This window comes from Micromys minutus (assembly GCF_963924665.1).
Source record: "Micromys minutus genome assembly, chromosome: 18".
NCBI lineage: Eukaryota > Metazoa > Chordata > Mammalia > Rodentia > Muridae > Micromys > Micromys minutus.
The window spans coordinates 17,676,525-17,698,018 of NC_137953.1; the positions used below are offsets into that span (position 1 = coordinate 17,676,525).

General features: G+C 41.2%; 1 protein-coding gene across 1 annotated transcript in view; it reads right to left on the bottom strand.

The window, feature by feature from the left end:
• PRDM5 (PR/SET domain 5) overlaps positions 1-21,494 on the bottom strand; it is a gene marked incomplete at both ends in the record, with an annotated part of 136,122 nt that overhangs the window by 73,674 nt on the left and 40,954 nt on the right. The window contains 3 exons of the mRNA XM_080931988.1: positions 1-175; positions 1,672-1,846; positions 18,396-18,518. Of these exons, the coding sequence (XP_080788114.1) occupies positions 1-175; positions 1,672-1,846; positions 18,396-18,518 (473 nt within the window). The remainder of the gene's footprint in view (positions 176-1,671; positions 1,847-18,395; positions 18,519-21,494) is intronic.

Genomic DNA, 21,494 nt, shown 5'->3' on the forward strand with positions numbered 1-21,494 from the left:
TGTCTCTGCAAGGCCTGCCTCACAGGGAATTTCTTTCCGCAGTTCTCGCATTTAAACTCTTTCTCCCCTGTGGGCTTCTGGTGCAAGCTCTGGAGGTGCTCAGTAAGTACTTCCTCACTGGGAAAGCTCGATTCACACTGTGGACAGGCAAAGTCCTCTTCACAGCCAAGGCGACCTGTGTACAGTGTACAACACCAGAGTTCATAAGACAGGAACCAGCTTTGGCCCCATTTCAAAATCAATCCAGTTGTGTCTACAACAGGCCACTTTATTTTCTCTAACAAATGTTAGCATTGTCCACATTAAGGAGAAAACAAAAAAATGCTATTAGAAAGACTATTTAGAAATCATTTTATTATGCTTCACAGAAGTATTACAAACTCAAATTCAAACTACAGTTTCCCTCTAATGGTAATGTTTCAGATCAGAAGTGACCATAAATGCTGGACTGCAAAGCAAATCCTCTCCTAGAAAATGGATCATTGTTAGCTCACTCTGAACTTTACAAGAAGAATCCAACCGACATAAACCATCATGAATCGCCCAAGTGGGACCTCACACAGATTTGAAATGAGGTACAGTGTGAAAACAGTGCCGTGTGCAGGTACAGTGGGCGAGGCACCCCGTTCTACACGAGTGGCAAAGCTCCACCCATGTTCTTCGGGATGCCATTCAAGTTACATATCTTTAGAATTAAAATGTATTAAATGTGAAAAATTAAAATCCCTAATAATGCCACCCTGAAGACACAGCTGGTGCATACCAAAGTCACATGTGTTTCATCTGTGACGTTCAATGTCTGTGATCAAGCCTTAGGTGCACTCTCCCATTTTGCTCTTTTCCTCAATTCTAACTCCAAGTCATTTACACATTAAAGGTGCTACATCCACCTAATCAAACGCTACACTGGGAAACATGTGTTTCTTTTGCTCTGGTCATGTTTGCGTCTTGTACGTTTAACTTTGGTAACTGAGAAAGAAGTCAGACTCCAAATGTGCTGGTCCCTTAATTTGGATGTGAGCTGCAGACAGAGCTGTGAACAAGAAATTTCTGACTGCTTGAAAGTATTCCTTTCAGCCAAATGGACAAAGCAACCGTGTGCATAGCCTTTTCCCTCACATTTCCTGCAGGAATAAAACACAGGACCAACGGTAAAGAAGTGTTTCATATAAGTTGACAATGAACTGACATCTGTCTCCTAGACTGCAGGTATCACCTATGGTCACCTGGAGTTTTGATCCCCAGATGAGGACAAATTAGCAATCCTATCCACTCCTTTGACTAGACTAGAAATAGATTTCCAGAATGTCCAGGTTTTCAGAAGATCTCAGAAGACAGATCTCCAGGACACAGCAGGGCCACCCAACATGTGTACATGGGAGGAAGCCCTCAGAGCCTGGGAGAGCTTCTTACTGTCACTGGCAGAACCAGTGGAGAAGGAGACAGTCCTTCACAAGAACCAGAGCCACCCCAGTTACCTCTGCCCTCCTACAGGACACATCTGTTGCTTACCCCAAATAATCTTTCTCTGCTTTTCAGAGGTGAAGAATCATTTTTGACTAAAACTGTCTTAACAAAATCACATCATGACACACAAGTATAATTCAAATAATCCAAACTAGATTCCTCTTTGATGTCTCTTCCTTTAGATCACCAAACGAAGATGCATACCTTTACTTCCAGCTGCCAACTGTCCCTTAGAGTGGTCAGCTTTGCCTTCTTTGGTCATGGTTAGAGCTTGTGGCTCCTCCCCCTCTGCCTCCACATCACTGTCCAGGTAGCCAATCAGAAGCTCTGTATCTGTTTCTATGTCATCCACTGCCAAGTAGAAAATGTTTTCTCCTTCCTGAAATAAAGTTAAAAAACACTAAGACATGACTAGCTTCTGATATCACTTTAAGATGGGTTAATTTAGTTTGTTACATTGGCAATACAGCTGCCAGCACTTGAGAATGGAATGAATGATCAGAGACTCAAGGTTAGGCTCAGATACAGTGTAACTTCAAGGCCAGCTCAGGCTACAAGAGACCTTGTCTCAAAATACAAACAAGTTAACAAACAAATAAATGCTATAATGAAGTAACTGAGGCCCATGTGCCTATGAAGTTACTATTAATAGTTTTCTTTATTTCTGACTGCTCTGAAATGTTAAAAAGTATTCAGGTCACCTGGCATATAAAAATACAACTATATACAAATTATAAAAATGGATGACTTCGTATAAATTTTATTTGTAAATATTTAAGAATGTCTTAATGATTTGGGTCTGATTAATATTACATAAAAATTTAGACAGTTTCAAATTCTGACACAAACTAGAGGGAATATAAACAAATTTATTCAAAAATAATTTCCAATGAGATGAACCAGAAATACCAAAGACACACAGGAAATTTAAGGTGCTGACTGACTGATCCTGGGTACCTTGTCTCTTTGGCCTTGCTTATCCTATGGAAATTACTGTAGGCAAAGGAAAAAAAAAATAAAAGTAACCAGAAGCAGACTTTTAAAGGAAAATCTAGCAAGCTGGAATCAGGAAGAGCAGAAATGATAACTACTCTGGAGGCCCTTCAGCCAGTAGAAGACACACAGAAGGAACACTGCAGAACCTAAGAAATCCCCAGAGAATATTCACTCTTGGGATAAAATTGGTAAAAAATGCCTCCCTGAGCCTTGGTCAGATCTTCAAAGAAGCCAATCCTGTGGCTGCAAGGCTGGCTGTTTTAGGAGAATTGTCCTCAGTGGGTTTTTTCACATAGCTCTGGAACCTCCCTGAGGTAGTTCCTGTTTGGTTGCTGAAGATAAATAGAATACACAAAATAAATTTATTGAAACTTCCTCCTGGACAAAATAAAGAAAGAGCAAGGAAAAAAAGTTCCACTGACGACTGGAATTTAATGAAGTAGGAAGCACAGAGCGAAGCCCTCATTAGTTTGACAATGAGTTATACACTGAAGTTGAAATGCACAGCGTGAAAGAAGCCAAGGGGGAGGGGAGGAAGAGATAGGGTGTACAACAGCTGTTTCGATGCACATGTGCAGTACACACAAGCAGAAACACCAGGAAACATTGACAAGTTCACACACACAGGATTGTCGGGAACAGACAGGAGCTACTCTCTACGGATTCTCTTAAGCTCCCCAACTACCTCTGTAACCCCATTGCTGTTACAAAATATGAAACAAAAGCAACATGAGGGAAGGCTTGATCTGGAAGTTTGAGTCTCATCCATAGGGGTCTGGGAAGTCATTGCTATGGGAGCAACAGGTAGCTGTAGTCAATAAACAGAGAGAGAGAGGGAGGGAGGGACAGACATAGACACACAAACAGACACAGAGACAAAGGCAGACAGACAGACAGAACACTGTGCTCAGCTCCATTACTTGTTTCTATTAAGTCTGGAGACCCAGACTGTGAGATGGTGCCTGCCCACATTCAGAGAGGGTTTTCCCATGGGACTCAGTTAAAGCACTCTGGAAGTACGCTCGCAGACATGCGCAAGGTGCATTTCCATGCTGTTGAGTATCCTGCCGTGCTGACAAGACCATCTATAACCACAGCATTTGAGAAAGGCTTCACTGTATGGTCCTACCCCACCTAATGTACACAGACAAGCTATACATTCAAGGACAGGCTTGAACTTGTGACAGTTCTGCCACTTGTTTTTGTTTTTAAGTGCATTTTAAAATTTAAAAAAGCATATATTTTATAGTTCCCTGGAGGAATAAAAAAGAAATGATGACCATTATACACCAACAATGAGAGAAAATTCAAAGGTTCAGTCTGTGTTTAGTCACATTGATGAGACCGTGTTTTAGAACTTCCACACCTCCAGAGTTATTTCTAATTTGGAAAACTGAAACAATCTGTATAAGCTGCTACTCTTGATGTAAGAAGAATAAAAAAAAAAAAACAAGAAAAATGAAAAGGACACCGTCAGTAGAAGAGACTAAATAAGAACCAGCCCTCCTCGTGGTGAGTTTCTCTAAACACTTAAGAACTCCTCTGATGGAAGTCTCAGACACAGCCATAAATCTTAGTGCTTATCTGATCAACTTCCGTAAAAACTAATTGAAACCGCTTTCTGGGACATCAGTCATTTTGTGATGGTTTGCATAGCTGTAGATAATCTTTCATTTTAAAGCATGGTAACAGTATATTAAACTATAACTTTGAGGGATGCATACTTATTGAGAGGCTCTGTAATAAAAGCAGGGTTTATTATTTACTAGACTTTTAATAAAAGCAATGGCAGCATTTCACAATCTGAAGTGCTTGGCCATATTATACAGTGAGAAATGAAGCTAAAGAAGTAATGTGCATCTGTTGAAGAAGTGGGGAAAATCCTTCTGTGTATAATTCGTACCACTTCCAAGACTCAAAACCATTTGTCTCCTTGGTTTTAAGATCACACTCTTAACTGTCTTCCTTGCAGGCTGATACAATAAGGACAATGAATATGTCTCCAAGGCCCATGTGTTGAAGACTTATTTTCCAATATGTTAGTTACGCTACTGAGAGAGAGTGGATCCTTTAGGAGAGGAAGGCTAGTCATACAAAGTTGATTATAAGTATGTCCTCAAAGAGATCAGCTGGACTCTAGGCCCTTCCAGTGCTTTCTTTTGCTTCTACTACAAGTTCCTTACCACATTGTGCCAGATCACAGGTCACAGACAAAAGTCAACCAACCAGAAACTGAACTTGTAAACCAAACAAACCAAATAGCTACACTGCACTGATGTTTAATGTCATCATAATTCCTACAGCTTTCTTCATGTTACTTTCCCCTTTCCAAAACTCTGTCATGACCTGCCAGACATGGATCTGTTTTCCTAACCTATAGATTCACTAAGTGGCTTATCATCCCTTGCACAGTGGTGGGAGGGGCACAAAGAGCACAGATTGAGGATCCCTGGAGATTATACAACAGTTAAGGGCACACACTGCCCTTCCAGAGGACCCAACGTGACTTCCTCATACACATGGTGAGCAGCTCACGCCTAGCTGTACCTTCAGATCTAGAGAATCCAATCCCTTTGGCTTCCACTGGCACTTGTACACACATGATTGCAGGCTCACACTCAGATAAACATACCTCCGCATAATGAAGAATAAGGAAAACATTTTAAAAAATAAGAATAGCTCTAAGGCACAGGGACTCCCCATCGCCTCCCGATTCTCAGGAGGCCCATTTTGACATTCCAACTCTCATATCTGATTCTCTTTACTACACTCACTATTTCTGTTGATGTCTTTCTACATGTGCACAGACCCTCCTTGCAGGAATCCTGCCAGCTATTTGTATCTTGGGAATTCACTTCCCTGGGCCTCAACCATAGTGCTATGATATGATTTCCGGTTGGCATATGGCTCTGGGTGATTATCTGGAGATTTATAAGGTTCTACAATACCATATTCTGCTGGAAGGTAAGTATTCCCAAACCGTCAGCTTTCACGAGCCTATAGATCTGTCTGTTGGAGCACAGAGCTCTTATTTAATACCCATCTCTTACATTATTGCTCAGTGTGTTTGTGTCTCTTCTCATTTTGCTAGATTGTTCTCCTATTCGATGTTTGACAAATTGCTTCTCCACTCGGCTACCTATAACATCAAAACATTGCAGCATCCTAAATACCCAACGTCTATAGAGTTAAGCGTCTATCAACTGGTTTTTAAAGATTTATCGACCCTTACTGTTACGGAGAGATAGAAATAAAGATAGACACTGAATAGATATAACCATCTAAACCAACATGTTGGTGCTGGCTAGTTTTATACTCATTTGACACAAACTGTGGTTACCTGTGAAGAGGGAACCTCAATTGAGAAATGCCTTTGTAATATCTGACTGCAGGCAAACCAATATAGCATTTTTAAAATAGTGGTTGATGTGGGAGAGCTGAGTGCACTGTGGGGGATGCCATGCCTGGGCAGGTGGTCTCGGGTTCTATAAGAAAGCAGGCTGACAAGCCATGGAGAGCAAACCAGCAAGCAGCACTCCTCCATGGACCCTGCACCAGCTCCTGCCTCTAGGTTTCCGCCCTGTTTGAGTTTCTGTTCTGCCTTTCTTTAATGATGAATAGCAATGTGGAAGTGTAAGGCAAGTAAATCCTTTCTTCCCCAAGTTGGTTTCTGACATGGTGTTCATCACAGCAACAGTAACCCTAACTAAGACAATATTCAGCATAGTGAGATTATATATAAACAAGGCCTTGTGTATAATGGCAGACAACCCAAGTGTTTTATAATTTCTTCCTTTTGGTATATATTTTAAAAAATAGTCAAGACATTAAATAGTGCACTGAATTTGTAGTAAAGCATAAGAAGCCAAATTAAAGCCCTGTTTCTCTGCAAGAGCTATACATATTCTAAACCACTGAGCCATTTTTCTACTATTGTTATTTAACATGCATTTGAAAGCCAGTGGTGAAAATCTTCATTTTATTTTCAAAAGTATTTCAACTAATCAAGGTTGCTTTGGCCATTTTTGTATTAATTTTTGCTTGGCTAAGTTGCTCTAAGGCAAAAATCAAATCTGTTTCCATTCCCTGCCAAGCAGACCTTTTTCTCTTCACTCGTTAGCATACTAATGCGTTGTTATGACTTGGGTTCTGAGACTGATTTCTTTTTGACTAAGACCTGATGTGAGCTACCTCAGGTGTCCAGATACAAATGGTGTGTGCGTACTCTCCAAACACACACACACATCAAAATAGATAGGTTGATAGATAGATGATAGATAGATAGACAGTCTTTTTTAAAAAAAAAAATTATCCTTTCAATTTCCCTTCCTCCTTTCAACACCAACATTACTTACAAACCTCAACTTTCGCAGACAATTTATCTTACAGGCATGGATTTCATGAACTCATGCATTGGACATTCATTTCTGCTATTTGCAAATAGCAAAAGTAACTTTATCTCCTTTCACACACATAGAAAAAAATGAATCCCCACTGTGTGCAAATAAACACAACTCCAAGGAGGGCACGGTGCTCTGGCACTTGAGCAGCATCTGTTGGTGATGTAACCTGGTTCTTGTTTACTTGTTGGCAGGCTGCTGTCCACATGTGAACAGTATAAGGGAAACCACATGATTGTACACTTGGCAAAGGCACAATTATTCTATTGAAAAGGCAGTAAGCTGTGAAAATCCACATCAGCCAGCTGAAATGACCGGCAGGTAATCCAAACGCAAGGAAACTCAGCTCCGAGGCAAATCTTGGAGTGACAAGTTAGTAATTTACACTAGTGTTGGGCAACTTTTGAACTGCTACCCTATGGTAATTTACATAAAAAGATCAAAGTAAAAAAGGCAAATGAGACACTTCATAGGTACTATCATCGCACTCGAACCTTCTCTACTGTGCCCTGCATAAGTCTCGAGCAGCATAGAAACATGATTTTTACAAGATGAGAAATATCAGAAACACATTTCGACAGTAAAATTGATGACATATAACTATAATATTAATCTAACAAACAAACTATGTTAAAGTGAGACAGGACTTTTATGGACAAAGCATGTCAACCCACTGGCTTCTTGCCATGCACTGCTGCAGACTGTCCAAACCCCCTCGGAGTCCTGCTCCCTAGGCGTGTCGGAGCAGATGGCATGCTACCACCGTTGGATTCCAATGCCGACACCAGGAAAAGCTTCCAAAGCAAAAGCTATCCAAGCAAAACCTTTCAAAGTCCACACTACTGCTCTTCCTGCCAATAAAACACACAGGTGCAAACCTTTCCTTAGGATACCATGTGGCTGAAGTGTCCAATCTGGCAGCCATACACACAGACAGGAATAAGACTTCATTACTATAAACTATTAGGGTTTTTTGCCAGACATGATGGTGATACTGTAATCCCAGCCCTCACGGGGCAGTAGGAAAAAAATCAGGAATTCAAGACCAGTCTGGGCTACAAAGTAGCACTTCTGTGAAAAACTACAGACAAAACAAACAGTGCTGGTGAAGCACACATCTAGTCCCAGCACTTGGGGGGTGGGGGGTGGGGGCTGATGCAGTGAAGGGGAGGGAGCACCTTCTGTGAGAGGCCAGTCTGGGTAACACCTGAGATGTTGAAGGAGAGGGAACACCTCCTCTTACAGGCCAGCCTTGGCTACATACACATGAGACACTGAAGGGGAGGGAGCACCTTCTGTGAGAGGCCAGCCTGGGCTACACCTGAGACACTGAAGGAGAGGGAGCTCTTTCTGTGAGAGGCCAGCCTGGGCTACACCTGAGACACTGAAGGGGAGGGAACACCTCCTGTGAGAGGCCAACCTGGGATACACCTGAGACACTGAAGGAGAGGGAGCTCCTTCTGTGAGAGGCCAGCCTGGGCTACACCTGAGACACTGAAGGAGAGGGAGCTCCTTCTGTGAGAGGCCAGCCTGGGCTACACCTGAGACACTGAAGGAGAGGGAGCTCCTTCTGTGAGAGGCCAGCCTGGGCTACACCTGAGACACTGAAGGAGAGGGAGCTCCTTCTGTGAGAGGCCAGCCTGGGCTACACCTGAGACACTGAAGGAGAGGGAGCTCCTTCTGTGAGAGGCCAGCCTGGGCTACACCTGAGACACTGAAGGAGAGGGAGCTCCTTCTGTGAGAGGCCAGCCTGGGCTACACCTGAGACACTGAAGGAGAGGGAGCTCCTTCTGTGAGAGGCCAGCCTGGGCTACACATGGGATGTTGTTGCACAAACAAACAAACTTGAGCTGTTGCTGTGCAGTGAAAATGATTGACACAACAAAAGATGGATTATCAGTTTTCAAAACTTTCAGATCAAAATAAAACATCTTAGAAATCCCAGAAAGGATGTAAGGCAAGAATAGGGTAAGTTGAAGTTAGAACAATGAAAAAGGCAGAGCAACCAGCTTCATGTTGTTCAGGTGCAGAGAAATCTGCCTCCTTTAGAATAATGGTCTCTGATCAAGCACACGGCAGGGGACAGTTCACCCAGACCTGGAGAACAGATGCAATCTTCAAAATCAAGCCTGTGAACAAAGATTCATCAGTTGCAGCTCCCTAAGAAAATTCAGACCTTCTCTGACATACACTAGATGAGATTATTGGGAGGCAAAAGCAAGGAAACAAACCAGGGCCCTGCCTGGAGAAATATTAAGTAAATAAATCTATAGGCCATCTCTTGTATGCATAGAATTAGTCTATAACCAAGAATCTTTAGAACACAACAGTGCTACAGGGATAGGAAGCTAAGGGAACAATGTCATAATATATACCAGCCAGGCAGATGGCATTGTCCTGTGCACACACTCCAGCATCGGAAACTCTTAGCTGACCCCACAGATGGCTCTGGATGTGGCTATAGCTCTGGCTAAGTTCATCTCAGGCAGAAGGGGGTTCTCTAGTTGCCACATTATGTTCTGACACAGAAGTAAATTCTAAGGTGAGAAAATACACTCAGAATAAAAAAGGCTTTGGTTATGAATCCAAATTTTGATGAAGAAATGCATAGTTACTTTTAAGTCAAAATAAAATATCTGAATTGTCAATTGCATAGCTTCCCAATAGGACTAGCTTCACATAATTGAAAAATGTTAGCCCATATCACATCAGGAAAGAAGCATTTAACTACGTAATCATGCCAGAGGCCTAGGCATCAGCTCCCAGACTATTCAAACCTCTCTCTTTCTGCATTTAAATGTATTTATCTGTATCTTTGGTTTGTGGTAAACTCCATTAGGGAAGGTATTACACCTAACATTATGTATATCATCAGTCCCAAAATATTGATTATTCAGCACTGTATCAGAGTCACTGAAATACACTAAATGTAGGTTTAGGTTTCTATACAAATCTACTACAGGACTTTTGTCCATTTGTTTTAAATAATAACAGTAGAAAAGTATATTAGATCTTTGGATGCCCTGATGCAAAATCTGATAATGTGATACATTTTGATAATAATTTGAAGTCCCATAATTTATGGACAATCACATCTCTGTGCTTGGCTGCTTTGGTTACTAAATGACTTTCTGGAAATAAAACATTATCATGAGAACTCATTTAATGATACTAAGCTAAACCAATTTTAAAAAGCACAAATTTTATTCTTTAACAAGGTGCAAAGTGTTTCAAAGGATGATTCTGTATCAACATTATATGTGTGGCATTAGTCTTTCCATGCATATTATGTGCATCATCAGGCACATACATATTTATATTCCAAAATATAGAAATGAGATTGCAATGGAGTTAGAGAAAGCTCTCAAAGCACAGCCGGGGAAGAACTGGAATAACCCTCAGCAAAAATGACCACCCCACTTTCTGTTCTTGTCTCCAAATAGAAAAATTATACAACAGAGAGATGCATGGAGACCCATATCAAGGACCTTAGTCAACCACAGGGAAAGGAGCCAGAATACAACGCTATCATCTTCGTGCATTCTAAGCTGCTAAATAATGTGATCTCCTTACGCCCATGGAGGAAATTATAGGCATGCCAGTCCAACAAATGCCCAGTTAACTAAACATGAGACAGCGCACAGGGTTGTGGAATAAATCAAGCAAATGTTAGACATAAGTTCTTCCTACATGTATGGGAACATCAACTGCAAAGCTCCCCGTGAAACAGAAGGCCATGCTCAAATCTCACAATGCTCTTTTCCTGGAGGCTGCAGCTTCCTGATGTCAAAAACTCCACATCCAAGCCCACACCTAAACAGAAACCTCTTTACACACATCTGTGATCTCAAGCTGTCGTTGTAAATCGTGTCAGATGAGAGAGATCATCAAGATGGGTTGATTGGGGTTCTAAGACCACCCTTGTCCCTCTGCCTTATGAATCAGTAGAATGTGGAGTCCCGTGAAGTGACTACTTTCTCTCTTCAGACTGAGCCCGTGTGAAATCTATCTTGTCAAGGAGTAGCGCACCAGCACTTGCTGTTCCTTACTCTGTGTGCTTGCTCTAACTTTATTCTCCTTTCACCCTAGAGTGTGTCTTTAATGCAGGCATTTGTTGAAGGCGCTGAAGAGATGGGTCCTGGTTAATCATTCGAATCTCTTAGTTTCTGTCTCTTATTGAAGAATTAAGGATCTTAAGTCCAGGGTTTTTATCGAAGGGCATATTTTAAGTCTTGCTATTTGTTGATTTCCTTCAGTGCTTGATGCTTTCCTGTTCCAGTTTCCTTACTGTTCTCGCAGCATTTAGTCTTGCCTGCATCTTGTAGACATGGCTGTTTCTCTTTAGTCAGATGGACTCCTCCAAGCATGTTCTGGAGCGCTGGCTGAGGTGGCATGAATTCCTTTAGCTTGCTTTTCATCTTCTTTCAAATGTGAGATAATCAGGCTGGGCATGGCACTCGGTATGACCGTTGTTGTTCAGAGATTAAAATTCATCATTAGAAGCCCTTGGGAGTTTGTCTTTTGATATGTTTCTTTGAATATATTTATAATTGTTCCTGTGAATTTTTGTTAGGTATTTAGTTCACTTGCACAGAACATCATTACTATAAAATTAGTGATTTCGGGAAAGTCGTGTTTCCTGGATTTTTTATGCTTCCTTTGTTTAGCACTGGGAGTTGTGCAGCTAGGCTAGATGGCTTTATCACACTTTTTCTTTTAGTAGAAAGCATTGCAATATTCAAAGCCAACCAGGTTTCACTAGGGTTGTGATGTCATTCTTTCTGTTACAGGTACCACCAGGTTTGATCTCTAATACTCTCCTGAGAATAGGACACATACTACCTTCTTGCTGATACCAGTCTCAACTCTCTTGTCATTCTTTCCTAAGCTCCTTCATGGCTGTCACACCCTTAAGCTCTCCTTTGAAATATCGGGGTGAGGTCACAGATGCTGATGCTGCCTTCATAAATCAGTTCGTAGACACTACCATTCCTGTACTCAGTTATCTGAATGTGAATGAGTGTGGTTCTGCAATCTTGGAGGTCCGTGGCAAGCTTAGGCCACAAATCATATTTTCATGAGCTGGCGGTCATTCATGGGTTATGTCATAGGTACTTTTTAAACCTCTGGGAAGTTCTTCACAAGCCCAGTCAGTCATTAAGTGGTGGCCCTGGTCCTGAACAGCCCTTCCCAAAAGCAGGCTGTGAAGTTTGGGACCTACATCTACTTCCTTGCAGTTTATTACTCACTGGGTATAACATAGATCAGATTTAGTATCTTCCACACATTCTAGGAGCACTCAGCATTCTGATGACCATGTTTTGGTATACAGTTATAGCTTCTTAGCACTTGTTCCAACCAGCTAAGAGTGTCAATCATAGAGGTTGTAGTGTCACCCACTTACTCAGCAAGCTATTGTTTTAATGGTGTCTCTGCTCATCAGGGTACTTCCAGTGCTCAGGAAGGGAACCAACATAGTGCATGTGCTGAGACTACTAGAGGGTTGAATGAGGAGGCTTTCAGGAACTTGAGAAACCCCTTTGGACAAGAAAGCTGGTGTTTTTTCTATTATTTCCAACCATTTTTCTTAACATTATGCAAATTGTTCTATATTCTATATTTCTTTCTGATTCAGTCATGCATTTGCACTTACCAATAAACTTACCCCCATCCTTCCATAAAGTAAATGTTCATCCTACCAACAGCCAGGTGACGCTGGAGATACACTGTCCAGACCTACACAAGTCTTCAGTGACTTCAATTAAGAAAGACTTCTCTGGCTGCCTGTCTGACTGCAAACTCAGCACAGTCCAGGGGTCTCAAACCCACCCCCCTCAACTAAGCTGCTCATAAACGTTACCCTCAGAAAACATGTGGTAAGAAGCATGCTTACTACTTCATGCTGTTAAAATTTAGAGTAAGCTTGTTACCAACAGGTAACCAGCAGTTACAGATGCATACAGATGAGCAATATAAACCAAAGCCATTCAAAAAACAATTAAAATTCCATACTCTTAAGAAAATAGCTCCTATAATCGGTGAACTGGTGGCACACCATTGGTGACAGGTTCTTATTGCTATGAGAGGCACACATGCTGGAATGTAGAGCTGCCCTTCAGTGGAGGCAGAGATAGCTATGTCAATGGATTCTGGGGTCAGAGACACAAAAGGTCTTCTCATCAAAACTCGCTCCTTCAAAAAAAAAAAAAAAAGAAAGAAAGGAGTTCCACCAATAATGTTTTATTCATCATTTTGAATGGCCATTTGCAGAGTCTATAAAACCGTGTGCTTACCATTCTTTTTATTGGCATAAGATATCTGTCTTAGCCACACACGCTCCTCTAAAAGGAGCTTCATATCGCCTAAGGCCAAATTTCGTTCCATTTGCTATCAGCAACGTGACAGGTCACGCTCTTTGTACAGAAAGCTATTTCAGAGTGTCTTAGGGGAGACTTTCCTTCATCACTAACTTCTATTAATACCTTTTGTTCTGTGGGGATGAAAAATTTAAGGTCTTTAAATGATGTATAAAGGACAAATCTTCCAATTTTTCTCTCTCGATCTTTGAGTTAAGCTTATGGCAAATACCATAAATGTCTAGGTCTACACAGGCATTTTCTCAGGAAGAATCTTATTTTTTTTTTTTTTTATGTGTGAGAGATCTGTTTAGGGTACAAATGTTAACTACTAAATTTTTAAGACAAATGATTTACATGTGGTTAATCACTAATAAAACTGATACGAAATCCCAGCAACCCCATCCAAAAGCTCCTAAAGCAACCTATCAAGATGACTCTGTAACAGTACACAGCTCAGAGACGAAAGCTGATAGTCCATGCTACAGTGAAGCAGGTGGCTGAGTGACTCTGAACTGAGTCGGGAGGAGAGTGAGCTTGTGTTGCCATTTGAGTTCAGCGTCTAACTCTTCACCATTAGTTCAGCATCATAGCCCAGCCCTCTGCCTTCCTCATGATGGGAATGAGAACCCAAAGTCTTCCTTCATGTGCCAAAGTTCCATAAACACCAAGTCGCTCTTAGATAATAGCATGCAGCAAACAGACCTGGGGAAGACACGTCTAGAAATACATATAAGAACAGGTGATGTAATGCTACCACAGACATTCCAGAGAATTCCGTTTCTTTCCCAAACAGGAGAACTCACTATTTTAACTAAAAGAAAAGAACATGGAGAAAACACTGACCTGCTTCTTTTATTTCAAATACTGTATGTACACTTTTTCATTTAGTGGCATGTGGCTAACTCTGAGAAGTGTCACCACGATTCAGATGCTTAGGAGTGCTTCTGAACCACTAACAAACTATCTGTCATATTTAGAACTTTCTAGTAGAAATTGGAAACGTTTCCAAAAGTCTGAGTACCCACTTAACTGACTTCCTGAAAAGGGTACATGTGGGAAGGGTTTGCTAGATACTTCTTCAGGAATTCATATTCTTAATCATCATTTCCAAAGCAAATTCACAAATAGCAAATAAATCTCAGAATTACAAATCTAATTGAGTCTCCATGAAGGAGTTCCAATCATCTGCCAAAACAGATCTGTAATTCTTAATCCCTTTTCCAAAAAAAATTGGATCAAGTGTTGACGTTTTCCACCAAGTAAGCCACACAGCCACAAGTGTTTCTCATTGACTCTACCCCTGGGGCATACACCTCAAATAAAAAATTTCCTGAGTACGCCAAATTTCAGATGCAATTTGGAATGCAAGCGATTCATAATGTAATTCGGAAAACATTATGCTCTTGTTTTATCCACTCAGAGGCTCTGGAATGCAGCTCTTAGGAGAGCATCCCAACCGATTAGAGGGTTGGCTTTGTTTTAGTCAAGGGACCCAACTATTATGCTCTTTGCCCCTTGCTCTAGTGTGATTCTGAAGCCTCAGGAATCTGTTACTTCAGCTACTGTTCAAGTGAGAAAGTTGTTACCTCAAGGGAGTTAATAAGGTTCCTATGTGTACCATAGAAAAAAGCAAGGTAATGTGCATGCATTCCCATTAAAAAGGGGCCTACAGTGGCTGCTGAACAGATTTAGATCCTAATTAAATCAAGAGTGAAATTTCACAGACGCTCTTGTCATCTTTTTTTTATTAGATATTTTCTTGACTTACATTTCAAATGTTATTCCCTTTCCCACTGGAATCCCCCTATCCCATCACTGTTCCACTCTCCCTGCCTCTATAAGAGTGTCCTCCCCCCCACCCATTCCCTCCCACCTCCCCACCCTGACATTCCTCTACACTGGTGCACTGAATCTTCACAGGGCCAAGAGCCTCTCCTTGATTTCTGATAAAGCCATCTCCTTTGCTACATATGCAGCTGGAGCCATGGGTCCCTCCATGTGTACTCTTTGGTTGGTGGTTTAGTCTCTGGGAGTTCTGGGGGGGTCTAGTTGGTTGATATTGCTGTTCTTTCTGTGGGGTTGCAAACCCCTTCAGCTCCTTCAGTCCGTTTTCTAATTCCTCTATTGGAGACCCTGTTCTCAATCCAATGACTGACTGGTTGACAGCATCCAACTCTTTATTTCCCAGGCTCTGGCAGAGCCTCTCAGAAGACAGCTATATCGGGCTCCTGTCAACATTTACTTCCTGGCATCCACAATATTGTGTGGATTTGATGACTGTTTATGGGATGGTTTCCCAGGTGGGGCAGTCTCTGGATGGCCTTTCTTTCAGTCTCAGCTCCACACTTTGTCTCTGTATTTCCTCCTGTGAATATGTTGTTCCCCCTTTTAAAAAGGACTGAAGCATCCACTTTTTGGTCTTCCAGTTTCTGGAGTTTCATGTGGTCTGTGGAATGTATTTTGGGTATTCTGAGCTTTTGGATTACTATCACTTAGCAGTGAGTACATAAAATGTGTGTTTTGTGATTGGGTTGCCTCACTCAGGATGATATTTTCTAGTTTCATCCATTTAGAATTTCATAAAGTCATTGTTTTTAATTGCTGAGTAATACTTCACAGTGTAAAAGTACCACATTTTCTGTATCCATTCCTCTGTTGAAGGACATCTGCATTTTTTCCAGCTTCTGGCTATTATAAATAAGGCTGCTATAAACATAGTGGAGCATGTGTCCTTGTATGTTGGAGCACCATTTGGATATGTACCCAGGAGTGGTATATCTGGGTCCTCAGGTGATACTATGTCCAATTTTCTGTAGAACGGGCAGACTGATTTCCAGAGTGGCTGTACCAGCTTGCAATCCCACCAGCAATGGAGGAGTATTCATCTTTCTCCACATCCTCTCTTGTCATCTTCTAATTCTGCTCTTACACTGATTCCCTTCTGATTTCACCAGTTACGTCCTGAGGGACCACAACTACCACTGTTTTCTTCCAGAGACTCCTATTCTTTCTCAAGGAAAGGGATGACATACGGAAAAAACGTGGTCACCAAGTGCTTCAAGTGGGAGTGATAACTGTGCCTTGGAAGAACTGACTAGTAAAAACGATACACACAATGGAAGAAATGTGGAAATACTCCAGGCACAGTAGAATAGCATACAGACAGGAGAAGAACAAGATCAACGCAATCACAACCATTTCCATTGACTAAAGGGAGAGTAAAAGAAAGTGCACATATAGGACATCTTCAACAAGAACCACTGAGGCATTCTAAGGCCCAGTGCAGAGCTTTGAGCAAACAACTTGAAGACTGAAACAAATTAGGAAAATTACTGATTCTCAGAAATATCAACCACTATCACAAAACGTTCTAGAATGAAGAAAATTTGGGAAAATGTGTAACCCACAGGCCAACACAAGGAGGATGTCTTTACCATGTATGTCTAAAGCAGAGTAAGAAGAAATAGGTGGCTGAAAATTAATTCCAGGAATAGCCCTGACAACAATAACTTTACAAAGGAAGAAACTGAGCAGGGCAATTGAATTCATTACTGCAGATGCCATGAGACCACTTTGATCAGGAATATGAAAAAAATGCAAATATACTTACTTGGAAAAAATTGATGCTTACACGTGAATAATGATGAATCCATCTCAACTCTGTTTAGATCTTTGTGGAGAGAATGATCCAAATTGTTTGACAATTCCTCCTATCAAAGATCCTATATTCTACTATATCTTAGCTATTATAAAAGAGTCAGGTCTGCATTTCCACAAAAAGAAATACATTGTTTTTGTTACACTTGTATTCACAGAGAAATTCCTTAGCTGAGGATATAAAATTAAATAAAACACAACTGTATTTTTTGTTGGATTAAAATTGATGCTTGAATTTTCCCACCACTATAGTTTATTTAGAATTAAGTGTAATCTGAGTACTAGTCAATGCATTTCTACACTATAAGTTTCTATAAGCGACTTTCACATGTGGATGAGAAATCTAGAACAGTGTAAGTAGCTGACCCCTGGTCTTCCCTTCCATTCATGTTTATGTCAGCCATGGCTTCTTGACTTTCCATGCAGTTCAGAATCTGTATGGAAAGCTTTACACAGGATGAGTCAGTTTTCCTTCACGCCCTAGCCTACCCTCATTTTCTTGATTTTATGGATAGGACCACTCTAGACCTGCCTCTTTCCCCTTTTCCTTTATTTCCATTGAGCAGTTGCTAAGTCCAACTCATAAACTGTACAGGAACCATATGGTATATGTGGCAGTATACAAAGGTACAGTGAGGTATCAGTTCCCTGAGACACGGTTTCAATTTGTGGGAATCAATTTTATAAGGTGGCTGACCAGGGCAAGTCGTGTTAGAATCTTGTTAAACTGTGCACTGTATGCTTCTGTGAAAATGGTTTTGGTTAAAAGTAACATTTAGATCAGTGGGTTTGAGAAAGACATACTGACTATCATAATGGGAGTGGACTTTAGTCAATCAGTTGAAGGTCTAACAGAACACAAAGCTGCCCCCAGACTGGTCAGCATAAGAGAATCATCATCTCTTGAGTTTGTTCAAAACAGACATCCTGGCTCTACAAGAGCTTTTGGTTCTTGGATTCAAATTGAGACATCAGCTCTGTAGATTTTGAATTTGCTGGTGTCCACTATTGCATGAGCCAAAGTTTTTAATAGGTCTGCACAGACAGATACTTCAATGTATCCCACCGGATCTGTTCCTCTGAAGAAATATCAAAAGCCCATGACCCCCACGAGGCTCAATCTGACTGAAGGGTAACACACGTGAGCAAGTTGTCTCCATGAGACCTTTCCCACAGCAGGGTAAGATGATCCAAAGCAACTAGCAAACCAAACTGCTATCAAAAAACATTCACTGAAGAAAATCAAAGTATTTGAAAGCAAGCTCTGCCAAGCACAGTATCAGACCGTGTAATTCATTCCCCCCAAGAATTCTAATAAAGCCAAAGAACTGGTTTTAGCTGACGGTTCAGTTGCCTTTTCCTACATGTGCTGACTAAATGAATTTTTTGCTTTCATGAGTTAGGTACTGTTACGTGAAGCTGATCACAGGGAAATAGATTGAAGACGTGGAGTAGAGTTATAAATTAATGCATAGCTCTCATGGTGCACTGTACAAATACGAAGTCAACGGCTCACTTGAATGGCTGCCAGGTTCTTCCGCTCCTGAGATGGTGCCTCATGAACAAAGCGAAGCCAGTTGGAGTGTCTCGGGTTGGTAGCATCCAAAACATACAGAACTTCTCCCTTGCTCCCACGTACCTAAAACAAAACAAAAAGACTCCAGTTTTCACAGAAACCCATATTAACCATAGTAAATTTACCAAGAGTAGAATATTACATATTTTTTTCTGAAATATGTACTTTTTTATTGATAGGCATTGAATAAATAGCAAGTTAACAGCATTCTTGGCTTAAACTTAGGTCCAAAGAAGCCTACTATTTAATTTGGCAAATAACTGTGGGACTCTCAACTGTCCTCAAATAACAAGAGACACCTCATGTTCTCTATGTCCTTTTTGCAGTTTTGTTGGGATGCATGGTAACAATCAGGATTGTTTGGAAGATAATCGCAATGCAACCCCTCTCGTTTCTCCACCAAAGAAAGCAGCAGTGCGTCCCGAGAGAGGAATGGAGCCGGGCAGTCCCGTCCAGTTCTCCTCCATCTGCTTGGTGAAGTGTCTTCAGAAGGGAGAGGTGACAGCTCAGGTGACATGTGCTTTCTAGGAGATAAATTGAATATACTCCATTTTGTCTTCTAACAAATTATCCGTGAGTTTCTGGGGATAATATTTTTAAATTATTATATTTTCTTTAGTTTCTAGCCATAAGTCATTGCTGCTCAAATATAATCAATATTTTAACATGGAAATAGGTAACAAAGGAAGGAGGGTGGGAAGAAAGGAGGGAGGGGAGAAGGGAAGGAGGGAGGGTGGGAGTGAGAGAGGGAGGGAGGGGAAGAAAGTGGATGGGCCGGGGAAAGATTCAGTCCATAGAACAATCTTGAACTTAAGATACTCAGAATCTAGTGTCTCCAAAGCCGACCATTGTAGGTTGTTTGACACTGGCCCACTTTAATAAGACACAGGCACCAATCTCTACTTGTGTGTGTGCGCCACTGAGATGCACCAGAGGAGGGATGAAGGATGCTCAGCACTTCAGAGCCTTGAACTCTGTGCAGAAGACACAGGGTCAGTTCTTACCACCCACATGATGCCTCACAACCCTTTGTAACTCCAGTTGGAGGGTCTGGCTTGCCTTTTAGCCTGCCATGGCACTGCACGCCAGTGATACACAAACACACATGCAAGCAAAAACCATAAAATAAAAAAAATTTTAAATATATTTTAATCAAGCAGAGATCTGACAAAATGAATGTTTTTCACTCCGAACACGCAATCCACATAATATAAATGCAAATTCTAGATATGTACCTTTACAAACTTGAAGTAAGAAAAAAAATCAAGAAAGAAATAAATCTATGAGGCATGTGTTTACATGGTACATTCATTTACTCAACAAACTGCTGCTGAGTTCTACACTGCCCCGGACTAAGATTGTGTCAATGAACAAGACATAGCAATGCTACACCTTTGACCTCACAACACTTCAGAGTAAACAAACATACAATGGGACTACATGTAAACATGAAGATGAAGATTACGAACTAAATAAAGCAGACTCAAGAAAACTGAGTAATGGGGGAAAGACCAGGAGAGCATGTCTGTTGTTGTGACTTGACCTCAAGTGCTCTAAAGGGGTAAAGAGTTAAAGAAAGATTTCAAACAGAGAAGAGCAAGCAAAAGTCACAGGCCAGCTTTGAATTCTGAAAATGAGTCTGATGAGCACAGGGAACAGGGAGAAGGTTGAAGAGGGTCCAATGACCACAGTTAGGAAAATGATGGACACTGAAATCAGCTGGCAGATGACGTGACAAACACATAGACCAAAAAGCTACCTACACAGTCACATGGACGTATGTGCAATGATTTCCACCCACAAATCTGTTACAAAGTCATCGGTTGAGTGCATGGCAAAAGGTGACATTTAAAGATTTCAACATACATTGTACAGGGGAAAAAAATCAGTTAGCCTTTCCCCACTATCTGCCCTCTGCTATTTCTCAAAGAGCTGTTCTCTCACAAGCCAAGCAGTTTTCAATCATCCTTTTACAATGTCTCTAATGAGATCTTTTAATGTTCACTGGAGAGCAGAGATTTCGTCTTCAATATTTTAACCACTAAAGGAGGAACTGAGGATGGTAAGAGCCTCAAGTATTTCTCATAAACTCAGGTGTAGAACAGTGAGAAATAGTCATACCTCCAATTAAATAACAAACTTGTATTGCAATTGCCCTGCCTCCTTGCTTCAAGCCTCATTGACCCATGGAAAATACAAAGAAATAGATAGCTAACAACTGCCAACAGCACAGTTCTTCTGGATCTAAAGCACTCAGGATGCCTATCACTCAAAGAGAAATTCCATTAAACTATTTCAGAAGTTTGATAATAAAGTCCTTCCCTTCAGTTACCATCATAGCTATGGGGGTGGGGTGGGGCGGGAAGCTTTACATTACAAATAATTGAATTAATCACAGCAAGTAGTCATTCTAGTAGATTACTGAAAAAAAAAATTCTATTCTCAAGAAAACCATAATGAAATTTAAAACCACCACTATCCTTACAATTCTCATGACCTGTCAGTGAGAGAGATGTGTTTGTCAAAGTCCCTAGTCAGGGATGGTAGGAGGAGCCTGTTGGTGATCCGCCCATTACTCAGTATTGCACGGCATAGGATCAGAGGTACTTGACATCTGAACTCAATGGAAAAATGCCAGACGGGAACAAAAGTTTCTGAGGCTTACTATAGTAAGCACATTTAAGGAGGAAAGCTGTTAGTCCTTTATGTATTGTCTTAAGTTTTGTCTTAGGGCTCCAGCTATTTTCAGTGTATTGATTAGTATTAACTGTCAACTTGACAGAATCTCTAATTACCTGGGAGAGGGCCACTGGGCATGCCCGTGGATGATTATATTAATTACAGTAACTGAGCCGGGAGCCCCACCCACTGTGGGTAGCACCATTCCCTGAGCTGGAATCCTCATCAGTAGAGGTGGAGAAAGGGCACTGAGCAGCATTTGTCCATCACTGTTACTGACTGCGGCTGCCATGTGACCAGCTTCCTTCTTCCCTACCACAGTGAACTATACTCTGAGCTGTGGGTCAAACAAAAGGCCTC